We start from the raw sequence: 12,920 nt of genomic DNA on the forward strand, positions 1-12,920 counted from the left end.
CTCTCAAGTCTACATGCTGTTAGGAGGGACAGGAAGAGAAAGGGAGAGAGAGAAAGCAAACTTGATTGGATACCGAAAGCAAAGCTAGGGTATTTGGTGAAGGAGTTCCAAAGAATCAGGTAGACACGAACCGGGAGAACCCAGAACGTTTGGTGAACTGGAACGAGTATGATAAGAAAGATACATCGTCCAGGAAGCCCTCGAGCCCACAGAGTCAAATACCGAAGCAAAAGCTAGGATATTTGGTGAAGAAGTTCCAAAGAATCAGATAAACACGAACCAGGATAACCTAGAACGTTTGGTGAACTGGAGCGAGTATGATAAGAAAGATACATCGCCCAGGAAGCCCTCGAGCCCACAGATTTAAATACCAAAGCACAAGAAAGCTAGGGTATTTGGTGAAAACATCGGGAGTTCCGAAGAATCACGTCAAGGCGAACCGGGAAAACCCGGTCCTTTAGAGTGGCCACCCTGGGTATTCGTGGGATGTCGCCACGCTTCGTTCGGGTTGCTGATAGGTGTATAAGGTCACCGGGCCTTTGGCGTCACTCACTGGGCGTCGACACGGCCTGGAGTCCGAAAGGGCGTCACTCACTGGGCGTCGACGCGGCCTGGAGTCCGTAAGGGCGTCACTCACTGGGCATCGACACGGCCTGGAGTTGTGTTCGGTGTGAAGGGTGAAGAAGGGAAGAGGAAAAGAGGGGAGATGCAGGTATTTATAATTTGGGGAGGTCACTTGGGCACAGGATCCGGAAGGAGTAGCAACTACCGATTCCAAAATAGGGAAAGTACATGGTAGGAGTCATTGTGTCCAGAATAGGGAAAGTAGCAGACACCAATGCCAGATAGGGAAGGCGCACCGATTCATTCGCAAACAATGATATTATTGAATGAATAGGCACCAACGCGTCATGTTGTCAATGACTCCCAGCGAAAAGAATATGAGCAACCGCGTCTGACATCCCCCATTGATCCCACCTGTTGATAGGATAAAATATGTCTGGTAGCCTCTCTTGATAAGACCATTGGACTTATGGGCTGTAGAACATTGGACAATGACGAGTTTACTTCAGATTAGCAGATGCTGTCGGATCGTCTTGGTACATGTAGTCCCGTGGAACAAGTGTCGCTGTTGGCTGTTGAATCCACAGACTCACCATGAGAGTCAGGCAGTACGCAAATCGTAGCAATGGCTGACTGTCAAATATTTGACATAGCAAATTGAGCTTGAGCGATGTTTCATCGGGAATATAATGGAAATTCGCTCTTGACGGCAGATACAGAGGTGGTTTTCGGTGGGGGATCAAAGGTTCCTCCGTTCCGGTGAACGTACATCTTACCGCCTGAGATGTTAATGGCTTCATTCCCTGGCCCCTGGGCCTCGTCTACTGCAAGATTTCCCGTATTGTATGCGACAGGATGATTTGGCAAGATGGCCTAGGGGGTTTGCTCTTGTATTGTAGCTTCGCCACTTATTTGCTGGTTCACACACACATATATTCTATATATATATCCACACATGCATATCGCTTGATAACACTCAATTCTCCCAACTCTCCCCTAGGGATGCCATTGAGACTGCGTTGCATTCTACGGAGAGGAATTATTCGCGGCCAACTAATGCACTGTACTTCCGATGCTGATGCCCAACGTACCATACAATCATTCTTTGCAAAACCGAAAAGCCCTCCATTAGTGTCTCCATCCAAATTTCCCAATTCTCGATGTGTCTATGGATGATAATCACCTTGGGAATCGGTTCTGTTTGCCTACGCACATGTAGCTAGTATCTATGGGCATGGGTAATGAAAGGAACCATCTGCTTATTACAGCCCAGCAGCATCGACGTGCTTGCTGGCCGAACTTCCCAATCCAGACATGGAGAGCGCCGCCAAGTTTGAAACTTCCCCACTATTCCCATCGGGACCCCCACTCGATGTCATGCTAATCTCCAGCCGGCACGTATAAAGACACTGGCGTTGTGGATTTGTTTCCCATAATCCTCTGAGCGCGTTTTTTTTGTTTCGACTCGATAGACTGATACCCCTCAGATAGTCAGGATGGCGCAGTCGAAAGAATGGCCAAAGATGCTCCGCGGTGAGTTATACTGGGCAGGAGACGAGGATCTACAGGCGAATCGAACAAGGTGTAAAAAGGCCTGCGAGGAATTCAATGCTGCTGGAACTGAATCGAGGCGTCGAAAGGTAGAGCTGTGGAGAAAGTAAGTTTGAAGATCCATGATCAGAATGGTCAATGGTCATTGTAGGTGACTTTCGTGCTGACCGCTTCAGTATTATCTGCGACACTCGTCCAATGCCACCAGTGAACCCTGACCCAAAAGAAGATGATGCGCTTTTTGAGGAGACAGACCCCTTTGTCGACGGACCAATCTCGGTTGACCATGGACAGAACTTCAAGGTCGGCAAAGGCACCTTTCTGAACTTCAATCTTGTCGTGCTCGATACCTGCTTGATTACCATTGGAGAACGAGTTTTGTTCGGTCCAAATGTCTGCCTTTACGGCGCAACTCATCCCATGGACCCGGCTGTTAGACAGGGGTTAAAGGGACCGGAGTGTGGAAAGGAGGTGCATATCGAGGACGATGTTTGGATTTGCGGTAGTGTGGTTGTGCTGGCGGGCGTTCGCATCGGAAAGGGTAGCACAGTAGGAGCTGGCTCAGTGGTGACGAAGGTTAGCAGATCAACGTTTAGCCCTCGCGCTCTGCGGAAGAACCTCAGGCTGACCTTGACAGGATGTTCCTCCTTTCCACTTTGTTGCGGGAAATCCCGCCCGAGTCATTCGTCGCGTTGAAACAAGCATGGACCCAGAGCAACAACAATGATTTGGTTTCAGATGTGAAGGCCGTTGAATTGGTATCTACCTAGAGGCACTGATTTGATTAGACCCTATCAAGTGTATCTGATAGAACCTGCCGTACAAATTTACCCGGTCGATGGAGACTGCACTGTACTCGGGAGCCGGTATTTCTTCAATTTGTATCTGTAGGATAATGAAGTCTTTTCGAACGCCAGACCAATCAGGCCGAAAGAGCGATGAAGATTCGAGGGTATCGTCGTAGCATTCATAGTGTCATCGCTTGTCTCTCGAGAAACGTTGATTCTGCTTTCGAGTGCTGGGAAATGGCAGATGGGGTTGTTCCAGAGAATATTCTTGGCGTATGATTCACGTTAGTCTTTCCATGTTGCGAACGAGAAAAAGAATGCCGTGAGTGCATTTTGTAGAGGCTGTCGCAGTGGTTCTGTCATCGAAAGCCAAGTTATGACACTTCGCTTGCCATCGTGCTCCAGGCAATTTCTCTTCAGACGAGTTTCTTTCACCAACACCCAAGTCGACTGCATGCAATGCCTCCAATCGAGTCTTTCATACCAGTACGTAGGAATATGGGGCTGTAGATCGGGGGTGATCGCATTGGCGCAGGTAAACCGTTGACTAGAGACTTAGCATGATCGTGGATTTGTTGATTGTTTGGGATTGGAGGTATTGGACAAAATCGACCCTACCATCTGGCGAAAGGAGAGTATGAAGAGCTCGCAGAACAAGTATAGCCTCGTTGTTCTGACCGATCGGTTGGCGACGGTCCACTTTCTCCATGCTGCTGGAGTTCGAGAGAGACGTGAGATGATGCTTGCACCGGACCCGAACAAGGATGAGACTGCCCATCTAGGTATAGAGTCTTGCAAAGTGACTTTACCACTGATCGTCCAACATCTGATGGGTTGAAAGGCCTGGTTCTGTGTGCTTTGATGAGCAGCTGGACCTTGTCTCCGATCTCTTTTCCCAAGGAACGGCCGCCTCATCCTTCAGCAAGGATAGACATACCTCTCTATTCCACATCACTGGCCCCATTGTAGTAGAAATGCTTCTGTTAGATTGCCTGTAAAGTCCACAGTCTATATTGACAATCTGAGACAGGTATTCGATGTCTTCATTATTAGATATTCCAACACATTTTGTGTCCCTGTAGGCCCGTCCACTTCCTCATCTTCAAGTCCATCAATGTCAATATCATCAACATCAATGACTGACAAGGCCCTCTCGGTGTGGTTGCCATCGCCACCATCGACCTCGACATCTCTCTTTTCCGTTTACGCCTGAAAAAAGGCCTCTTAGCGCATCCACCTTTCCGTCCACGTCCACCATATGCCTCTCAGCGCGCACACAACACTTAGGCGACCCCAAGAGCCTCCTAACTCCGCCGACTGAGCTAACGCCTTTGCCTTTTACCACGCACGAGACCAAGCGAGCATTCATCTTTCGGTTCAAATCGTCACAATCGACGTGGTTTGGGATTGTTCAACGCATTTTACAACTCTACAAAGCAGCCAGGCCAATAGGACTCACACGCTTGACAGTATTGCTGTTTTCCTCCAAAATAACAAGGGTCGGTCTATCAAGGAGGCTTTCATTAACAATCCCGCACAAACTCAGGTTTCATCTAATGCCATCGACACCGAGTGGCTTTCGTGGAGAGGGGACGAATTTCCAACATGCTTTTCCCTAATTTGGCCTTCACTAGTTGGGGGTGTCGGTTTCTTTGCCAAGTGCATAGCCCATAGCTCTTAGCTTTGTCAATATAAACCATCCATGCATTCTAGTATCTTCATCGGTAAACCTTGTAGCAGTTTTATTCGGGGGTCAATGTACTAAAGTTGTGTTTTGGACACACATGGACCATTCATCTTTTGCGCTGAGTGATGAGACGCCAGATTATCTGGCTACGTACAGTGATAGCCCAAGCGAAGTCATCAAGCTATCGAGGCTTTACGCTCTGCTAGTCACAGACCGTTTGATCAACAGGTGTCTCATGCTATTGGAGAGTCTAAGATGCATGTAGTCAAACTAGATCCATGTATGCCTGTCACCGAGGACTTCGTAATGCAACTAGCTATGGCTGCAAAGATCCCAGTGGAGCCGTTGTGGCCCCTTTCCCGCCGTAACTAATCTCTTCAGGCCAATAGTAAAACATTCAGACCGTATTCGGGCTCCATACCCATGGACTGATGATGTCGATGAGACGGTCATGACCCTCCTAAACTGTGGTACGCACCTCGAGGTGAGAGGAGTAAATGCAGCCGTTAGCAGCCGCTGGACGAATAGGAAGCTATTGGAGCTCTTGATCAGTCGGAAGTCCTCAGTTGACTGGACGACTTCGCTGTAGTCCTGACGGAAACCCCATACAATGACGCGGTTCTCCAGATTTCAATAGCCTCGAATCCATCGCAAAAGATCCCAGACAGGGGTGGTATGGGCTGCGACGGCCAAGTAATGCGTCAGCATCCAGTCCTTATGAGAGCTCCGAGACCGAGCTCCAGCAACATTGTGCCCTCCTCAAGCGGCCATTGAGCCTGTATGTAGTTAAGCCGCGACTGACGCTAGTGCGCTGGCCAGAAATTCCTATCTCCGAGACTTGTACGACGGAAACGGTAGACGACAAGAGGGTATTTCGAGTGACCTTCGAGGACAGGCTGTCCATGAGACCCTAGAATATCATTAGACTGTTAGTCCGTCCACAAGCCTGCAGCTGTGATGAAAATGATCCTTACCTATAAGCCAAAACCGGGGGCTGTCACCGAGAAGATGGTAGTCATAGTCTTGAGGAGCTTTTCCGGGCCACCGAAATCCACTGTCATGATACTGGGTTCAAAATCCCCGAGAGCCAGGTCCTGTCAGCAATCTGCCGAGACAGACACGATGCGTAGAAGATCAAGATGCTAATGACCATTTCCACCACATAGCTCCATTCCTGTCTTGCTTCAGATTCCTTCGTCGGGTGTTGCGTCGAAACTGCGATTTGTCTCGAGTTTCTAGAGCTGGACGCCGTAACATTTCAAGCTGTTACTCTGAGGATCATCGAGTGCCTCTCGACTTCTCCCAGTGTGTTCCTATTGGTACCCGTAGAGCTACTGGCCCAACGGCCACGTAAACCTCTCCCTGAGATAAACTTTGAATCCAGACGATACTATTCAATGGAAAGGGAGCTGCTACAGTGCTTTCAACTCTCAATTCATATAGGTGTCTATCAGTAGGTTCTGTCTACACAAGCCATCAAAATCATCTGTGTTCATCAATGGCGACAGATCCTGTCACTGGACAGGCAAGGCTCTGTCTGTGGCTCGCCCATGTCGTGGCCAAGAAAGCTACATCCAGTATTGCATTTGATGATGTCTCTGCCATGATATCGGTGATTACCTAGGTGATCATGAACCTACAAAGCATCTTGAAGGATGGCTACTTGAAGGGATATAAGAACTAGTGAGCACACGGAGGTAGTATGTAGTATCGACAATTGAATCTATGCATCTGCTCAAGATATCACAATGTGCTATGCTCTCAGGGCTTTCTACCTGAATAGCATTGAAGGAATATGAGCCATAGAAGACCATACAATGTGCCCACGGTGCTATTGATTAGACCTGGGGCCTAGCTGTGGGATCAAGCACTAGAGATCAAGACCTCTCCACCAATAATCTCGAAGATCAAGACCTGTCCACCAATAATCTTGCAGATCACGACCTATCCACCAATAATCTCGCAGATCAAGACTGTGAAGGCACCAAGCTCTCACTTTGTGGCCTGGATCACAGCTTAGAAGTGAGAGACCAGAGGCCAAACGGATTTACCTCGCGCTATTGGTTGATCTAGGGCGACTTCCTAAATTGGCAGGTAGTCTGTGATCTTGAACGCATCACCCTCCTCCCCCTGGGACATAAATACCTCTTCCCCCCCCAATTTCTTTTCTTTCTTCTTCTCTTCACAACTCACACTTCATTTCAGGCATCTTTCCACGTTCTGCCTGATCCACCTGACCCACCTGACCCACCTGACTTCCCGCAGGTTGGAACATCTTCTCATACTCTGTGTTCCATACATCTTCTTATACTACATGCTCCATACATCTGCTTTATGGCCTGGCCCTGCCTTGCCCTGCCTTGCCCTGCCTTGCCCTGTTGGCATGTGTCTTCTTCATTGACATGTCTTTACTCTGATACATCTTCACCTTGTCAACACATCCTCACCATGTCCACACATCTTTACCTTGGTGATACATCTTCCACATCGACTCTTCTCTCTTATGTTGACACATCTTCACCTTGTTGACACGTCTTCCACATCGACTCCTCTCTACTCTGATACATCTTCACCTTGTCGACACATCCTCACCTTGGTGATACATCTTCCACATCGACTCTTCTCTATTTTGTTGTTGCGTCTTCATATCATCGACACATCTTCCTTATCGACTTGCCTCTACCATATCGATAAATCTTTGCTTCGCCCACACATCTTGGGTTTCATCATACTTCTTTGCCCCATCTATATGTCCTCATCTTGTCAACACATCTTTCCTTTCTTCACATGTTGATCCGTCTGTGTCCTCACATGTCTGCTTTGTTCCCATGTCTTTGCTTTGTTGATCCGTCTGTGTCCTCGCATGTCTGCTTTGTTTCCGTGTCTCTGCTTTGTTGATCCGTCTGTGTCCTCACATGTCTGCTTTGTTTCCGTGTCTTTGCTTTGTTGATCCGTCTGTGCCCTCACATGTCTGCTTTGTTTCCATGTCTTTGCTTTGTTGATCCGTCTCTGTCCTCGAATGTCTGCTTTCTCCATATATCCTTTGCTTTGTCCACGCTTCAATACTTGATCCAATCATCTTTGCTTCGTCCAATCATCTCTGCTTCGTCCACTCGTCTGCTTCGTCCACTCGTCTGCTTCGTCCACTCGTCTCTGCTTCGTCCACTCGTCTCTGCTTCGTCCACTCGTCTCTGCTTCGTCCACTCGTCTCTGCTTCGTCCACTCGTCTCTGCTCCGTCCACTCGTCTCTGCTTCGTCCACTCGTCTCTGCTTCGTCCACTCGTCTCTGCTTCATCCACACAACATCTTATCAATACCATGTATGTTATGTTGATGAAGTTGTGTGTTATCCTGCTGATTTTTCTGTCATCTATAGGATTCTCACCCTCATTATTCCAACTACACTTTCCAACCCTTCCAGCAACTGTGCCGTGGCGGGTTTCCAGGAAACTTCAGGACAATCGGCACAGTCTGCTTCGACGATTCCTCCAACCACGCTTTTCAACCACGCTTTCGAACCCTTCCGTCTGCGTCCTCGAACGCTTTAAAGCAGCTGTGCCGTGGCGGGTTTCCATGAAACTTCAGGACAATCGGCACAGTTTGCTTCGACAGTTTCTTCCACGCTTTCCAACCACGCTTTCGAACCCTTTCCAGCAACTGTGCCGTGGCGGGTTTCCATGAAACTTCAGGACAATCGGCACAGTCTGCTTCGACAGTTTCTTCCACGCTTTCCAACCACGCTTTCGAACCCTTTCTAGCAACTGTGCCGTGGCGGGTTTCCATGAAACTTCAGGACAATCGGCACAGTCTGCTTCGGCAATTCCTTCCAACCATGCTCCCTCCTACCGATACTTTCCAACCCTTCCAGTAACTATGCCGTGGCGGGTTTCCAGGAAACTTCAGGACAATCGGCACAGTCTACTTCGCCAATTCCTTCCAACCATGCTCCCTCCCACCGATGCTTTCCAACCCTTCCAGCAACTGTGCCGTGGCGGGTTTCCAAAAAACTTCAGGACAATCGGCACAGTCTGCTTCGGCAATTCCTTCCATCCTTTCCAACCACGCTTCCAACCACGCTTTCGAACCCTTTCCAGTGTCGCTTTCCAACCCTTCCAGCAACTGTGTCGTGGCGGGTCTCCGTGAGGCTTCAGGACAATCGGCACAGTCTGCTTCGACAGTTCCTTCCACGCTTTCCAACCACGCTTTTAACCACGCTTTCGAACCCTTCCAGCAACTGTGCCGTGGCGGGTTTCCAGGAAACTTCAGGACAATCGGCACAGTCTGCTTCGACGATTCCTCCAACCACGCTTTGCATCCACGCTTTCCCACCCTTCCGTCTACATCTTCGAACCCTTCCGTCTGCGTCCTCGAACCCTTCCAGCAACTGTGTCGTGGCGGGTCTCCGTGAGGCTTCAGGACAATCGGCACAGTCTGCTTCGACAGTTCCTTCCACGCTTTCCAACCACGCTTTTAACCACGCTTTAGAACCCTTCCAGCAACTGTGCCGTGGCGGGTTTCCAGGAAACTTCAGGGCAATCGGCACAGTCTGCTTCGACAATTCCAACTGCGCTGTCCAACCACGCTTTCAACCACGCTTTCGAACCCTTCCGTCCACGTCCTCGAACCCTTTCCACCAGCTCTGACCGTGGCGGGTTTCGTGAAACCTCAGGACAATCGGCAGAGTATGCTTCGACAGTTACCTCCATCTAAGTTCTCGATTCAAGTTCTTCCGTCCGCGTTCCCAAACCATTGCAGTACCTGTGACCATGGCGGGTCTCTATGAGATCTCAGGACAATTGGCACAGCCTGTACCGACTGATTCCTCCACCCAATTCCTTCTAGAAACGTTTCTTGAACCTTTCCAATGACCTTTCGAAACCCTTCCGTCTACGTTCCCGAACCCTTCCAGCAACTGTGATCATGGCGGGTCTCCATGAGACTTCAGGACAATTGACACAGTCTGCTTCGACAACCCCTTCCCACCACGCTTTCGAACCCTTCCGTCTACGTCCTCGAACCCCTTCCAGCAACTGTGATCATGGCGGGTCTCCGTGAGACTTCAGGACAATTGAGACAGTCTGCCTCGACAATTTCTTTCACCAAGGTTCTTCAACCGTTCCACCCACGTTCTCAACCCCTTCTAGCAGTTGTGATCATGGCGGGTCTCCGTGAGACTTCAGGACAATTGAGACAGTCTGCCTCGACAATTTCTTTCACCAAGGTTCTTCAACCGTTCCACCCACGTTCTCAACCCCTTCTAGCAGTTGTGATCATGGCGGGTCTCCATGAGACTTCAGGACAATTGACACAGTCTGCTTCGACAATTCCTTCCCACCACGCTTTCGAACCCTTCCGTCTACGTCCTCGAACCCCTTCCAGCAACTGTGATCATGGCGGGTCTCCGTGAGACTTCAGGACAATTGGCACAGTCTGCTTCGACAATTCCTTCCCACCACGCTTTCGAACCCTTCCGTCTACGTCCTCGAACCCCTTCCAGCAACTGTGATCATGGCGGGTCTCCATGAGACTTCAGGACAATTGGCACAGTCTGCTTCGACAATCTCTTTCACCAACGTTCTCCAACCGTTCCACCCACGTTCTCGAACCCCTTCCAGCAACTGTGATCATGGCGGGTCTCCGTGAGGCTTCAGGACAATTGGCACAGTCTGCTTCGACAATCTCTTCGGTTCTGCGTTCTTGATTCACGTTCTTCCGTCTACGTTTTCCGATCCTTTCCGGCATCTGTGACCGTGGCGGGTTTCCATGAAACTTCAGGACAATCGGCACAGTTGGCTCCCACGATTCCGTCGATCAAAGCCGTCAGCCCATTTCACCGACGTTTCCCAAATCCTAGCAGCCGTGGTCATGGCGCGGGTCCTCATGAGACTTTAGGACAATTGGCATAGCCTGGTCCGACTAATTCCTACATATCACATCCTTCAGTTTGCGTCCTTCGATCCACGTGCTTCCATCAAATTTCTCGGACCTTTCCAACCCGGTTTTCGAACCTTCCAGCAACCGTGACCGTGGTGGGTCTCTGCAGACTTCAGCAAAGTCGGCACAATCTGCTTCGACAGCAATTCCTCCACTCCGAATCTTCTAAGCCCATTATTGCCTCCCCATTCTCCCACTGGCATTTCCTCATCCATGCTCAATTTGTCGAAATTTTCAGCCCCTTTCACCAACTGTGATCATGGCAGGTCTCCATGAGACCTCAGGACAACCGGTACGGTGTACTTCAAAATTTATTCCATCCACCTTCTTCCATCAACAATCCTGAAGCTTTTCACCCGCCCCGCCACAGTGGACTTCCATAAAATTCAGGACAATGAGTCCAGACTGTCTGGACAACAATTCACTCCATTGGAATTTCTTCCGTCAACTTCCTTTTATGAGACATCTTCTATCGAAGATCTTCCATTGATCTTTTTCCACCAACGCTCTCCAAATTTCCAGCAACCACGGCTGGCTTCCATGAATCTTGAGGACATCAGGCAGACGGAGGTTTGTGCGTGAGGAGACGACCATGGAGAGCCCTCTGGCGTGCAGAGATTAAACAAATTGATGAGGTATCCACGCTGGCAATTGTCTTTTATCCCCACCATAGGCATGCATATAGAACTTCCTCTGAACTCCAATCACATCACACACCCTGCTCTAGACATCAATCGATTTGTAAACCTCGTGTAGTCAAGGTGCTTTGCGCGTAAGCCTCGCTGACATTTAACCCCGCCGCATACGTACCACCGTGGCTTCAACAAGTTCCACTCACACGACGATCCCAACTTCCACATCTTACTGAGGATTCTGTTGCAAGCTAGGACATATGCACTATAGCCCAGTACTTACTTACCTTTTAGGGGAAAGCAGCGAGCCCTGTCAGTAACATAATCATGTGTTAGACCCGTTCTTGGACCTTCCTGTCCCTGGCTCTCGCCATCCACTGGCCGGAGAGCCCATAGAGTCTCCAGACATTTTGGATTTTGTATCTCACGGTATGCCATGGAAAATAAGGAACAGACTGACACCTCTCACTCTTGGCGGTCTTCAAGAGTTTACAGCATCGTGGTTGGCTCATGACCTCAACAAAGACGGCAGCTACTTCTCCTCTCGTGTCTATAAAACAGCTTTTTAAAGATGCCTCATCGGAGCCTCAATCGGCCAGGCCCTCACTTGGTTAATCTCCCAGTTTTTTGAAGGATGCACCAGTTTGGAGACCTGACTGCTGCAGATTATCATCAGCCACATTATCGTACGTACCAACGATACTCCTCGATCAACCATTTCGCTTAGCTGATTCATACAGATCGTGCTCCTCCAGAGCATAGCTGACCAAACAGCATTCTCCTTAATTGCCAGCGCCCGCACATTTCATCAAATCAAGGCGACGGTTAAAGCTGGACTAGTGCCTGCGTTGACACTCTCCTGGGCCCTTTCTCCAATTTGTGTCCTAATTGCACCTTTCTTGCTACCACCACCGACATGGACGGTGTGTTTCCTAGCTGTAGTCTTTCTTCTTGCCACATACATCAATACATCAGTCAAGCTGAAACGACTTGCGGCCTTACGAAAGCGATACGGGGCAAGACAAGCCGCGGAACAGGGCGTACGATCGCCGCACGAAGATAGCAGTGACACTTCTACAGGAGAGGAGAAGGCTTCAGCTACCGATCCAGGCGACAATTAAGAACAGAAATTCGACATTTGATCGACATAACGTGGCCTCGAGACTTTGGTGGCTTGGGCAGGGGGATTATAGGGTCGCGTCAACAACACTTGGGATTCCTCAGGTGGTTTTTCGCAAAAAAAGCAATTATCGAAATGTGCTAGTTGTTATGGAGGTGTTTCCTCCAAAGCAAATGGACTTGACTGAGATTGTCGAATTCATTATATGTATTGCTATATAAAATCAAAGAGAAGTCGCTCTTCATCAAAAATCAGAACCTAAGCTCAAGGGAAACAGCCATGATACATCGTTTCTGTGCAGAATCCACCTTCAAGCATCAAGTGGTACTAGAACATGCCCTCGGATTGAAAACTACCAAACTGTCACTCGTCATCGGCATGCTTGTCGTTTCCTTAGAAGGCATACAGACAAAGCACATATACAGGGCCTCGGAGTGTGCAACAGTATTTTTTCGTCATTGGGCCAGCACCTGAAGATGAGAACGAGGATAAACGGATGATAAACATGGCCTTCACAATGGAATATGGCACCAGGCAAAGAAAATTTCGAACGATGGGTGATATTTCGGGAGATCTAGAATATGTACAGAAATGCTGATGGATGTTAGTTAGATGCACTCAAGCACTGACGCATAATACAACAT

At 49.0% G+C, this 12,920-nt stretch overlaps 4 protein-coding genes across 4 annotated transcripts; 2 read left to right on the top strand and 2 right to left on the bottom strand.

The window, feature by feature from the left end:
- Window positions 1-2,060: 2,060 nt before the first annotated feature.
- Window positions 2,061-2,842, top strand: N7457_001509 (sugar O-acetyltransferase; the record flags this gene model as incomplete). Its single annotated transcript, XM_057172555.1, has 3 exons — window positions 2,061-2,221; window positions 2,292-2,691; window positions 2,753-2,842. The coding sequence occupies 3 exons, from the start codon at window positions 2,061-2,063 to the stop codon at window positions 2,840-2,842; spliced, it is 651 nt and encodes a 216-aa protein (XP_057036458.1).
- A 2,551-nt stretch (window positions 2,843-5,393) lies between these two features.
- N7457_001510 (uncharacterized protein) lies at window positions 5,394-5,651 on the bottom strand (the record flags this gene model as incomplete). Its single annotated transcript, XM_057172556.1, has 2 exons — window positions 5,394-5,500; window positions 5,579-5,651. 2 exons carry the CDS (start codon window positions 5,649-5,651, stop codon window positions 5,394-5,396), a joined length of 180 nt encoding a protein of 59 aa, XP_057036459.1.
- A 2,033-nt stretch (window positions 5,652-7,684) lies between these two features.
- On the bottom strand, window positions 7,685-7,885 carry N7457_001511 (uncharacterized protein; the record flags this gene model as incomplete). Its single annotated transcript, XM_057172557.1, has 1 exon — window positions 7,685-7,885. The coding sequence occupies one exon, from the start codon at window positions 7,883-7,885 to the stop codon at window positions 7,685-7,687; it is 201 nt and encodes a 66-aa protein (XP_057036460.1).
- A 3,842-nt stretch (window positions 7,886-11,727) lies between these two features.
- On the top strand, window positions 11,728-12,277 carry N7457_001512 (uncharacterized protein; the record flags this gene model as incomplete). The annotated part of the gene is made up of 3 exons (XM_057172558.1): window positions 11,728-11,766; window positions 11,822-11,842; window positions 11,897-12,277. 3 exons carry the CDS (start codon window positions 11,728-11,730, stop codon window positions 12,275-12,277), a joined length of 441 nt encoding a protein of 146 aa, XP_057036461.1.
- Between the last annotated feature and the right edge of the window lie 643 nt (window positions 12,278-12,920).

The sequence above is a fragment of the Penicillium paradoxum genome (genome assembly GCF_028828445.1).
Source record: "Penicillium paradoxum strain IBT 22861 chromosome Unknown utg000002l_segment0_segment0, whole genome shotgun sequence".
Classification (NCBI taxonomy): domain Eukaryota; kingdom Fungi; phylum Ascomycota; class Eurotiomycetes; order Eurotiales; family Aspergillaceae; genus Penicillium; species Penicillium paradoxum.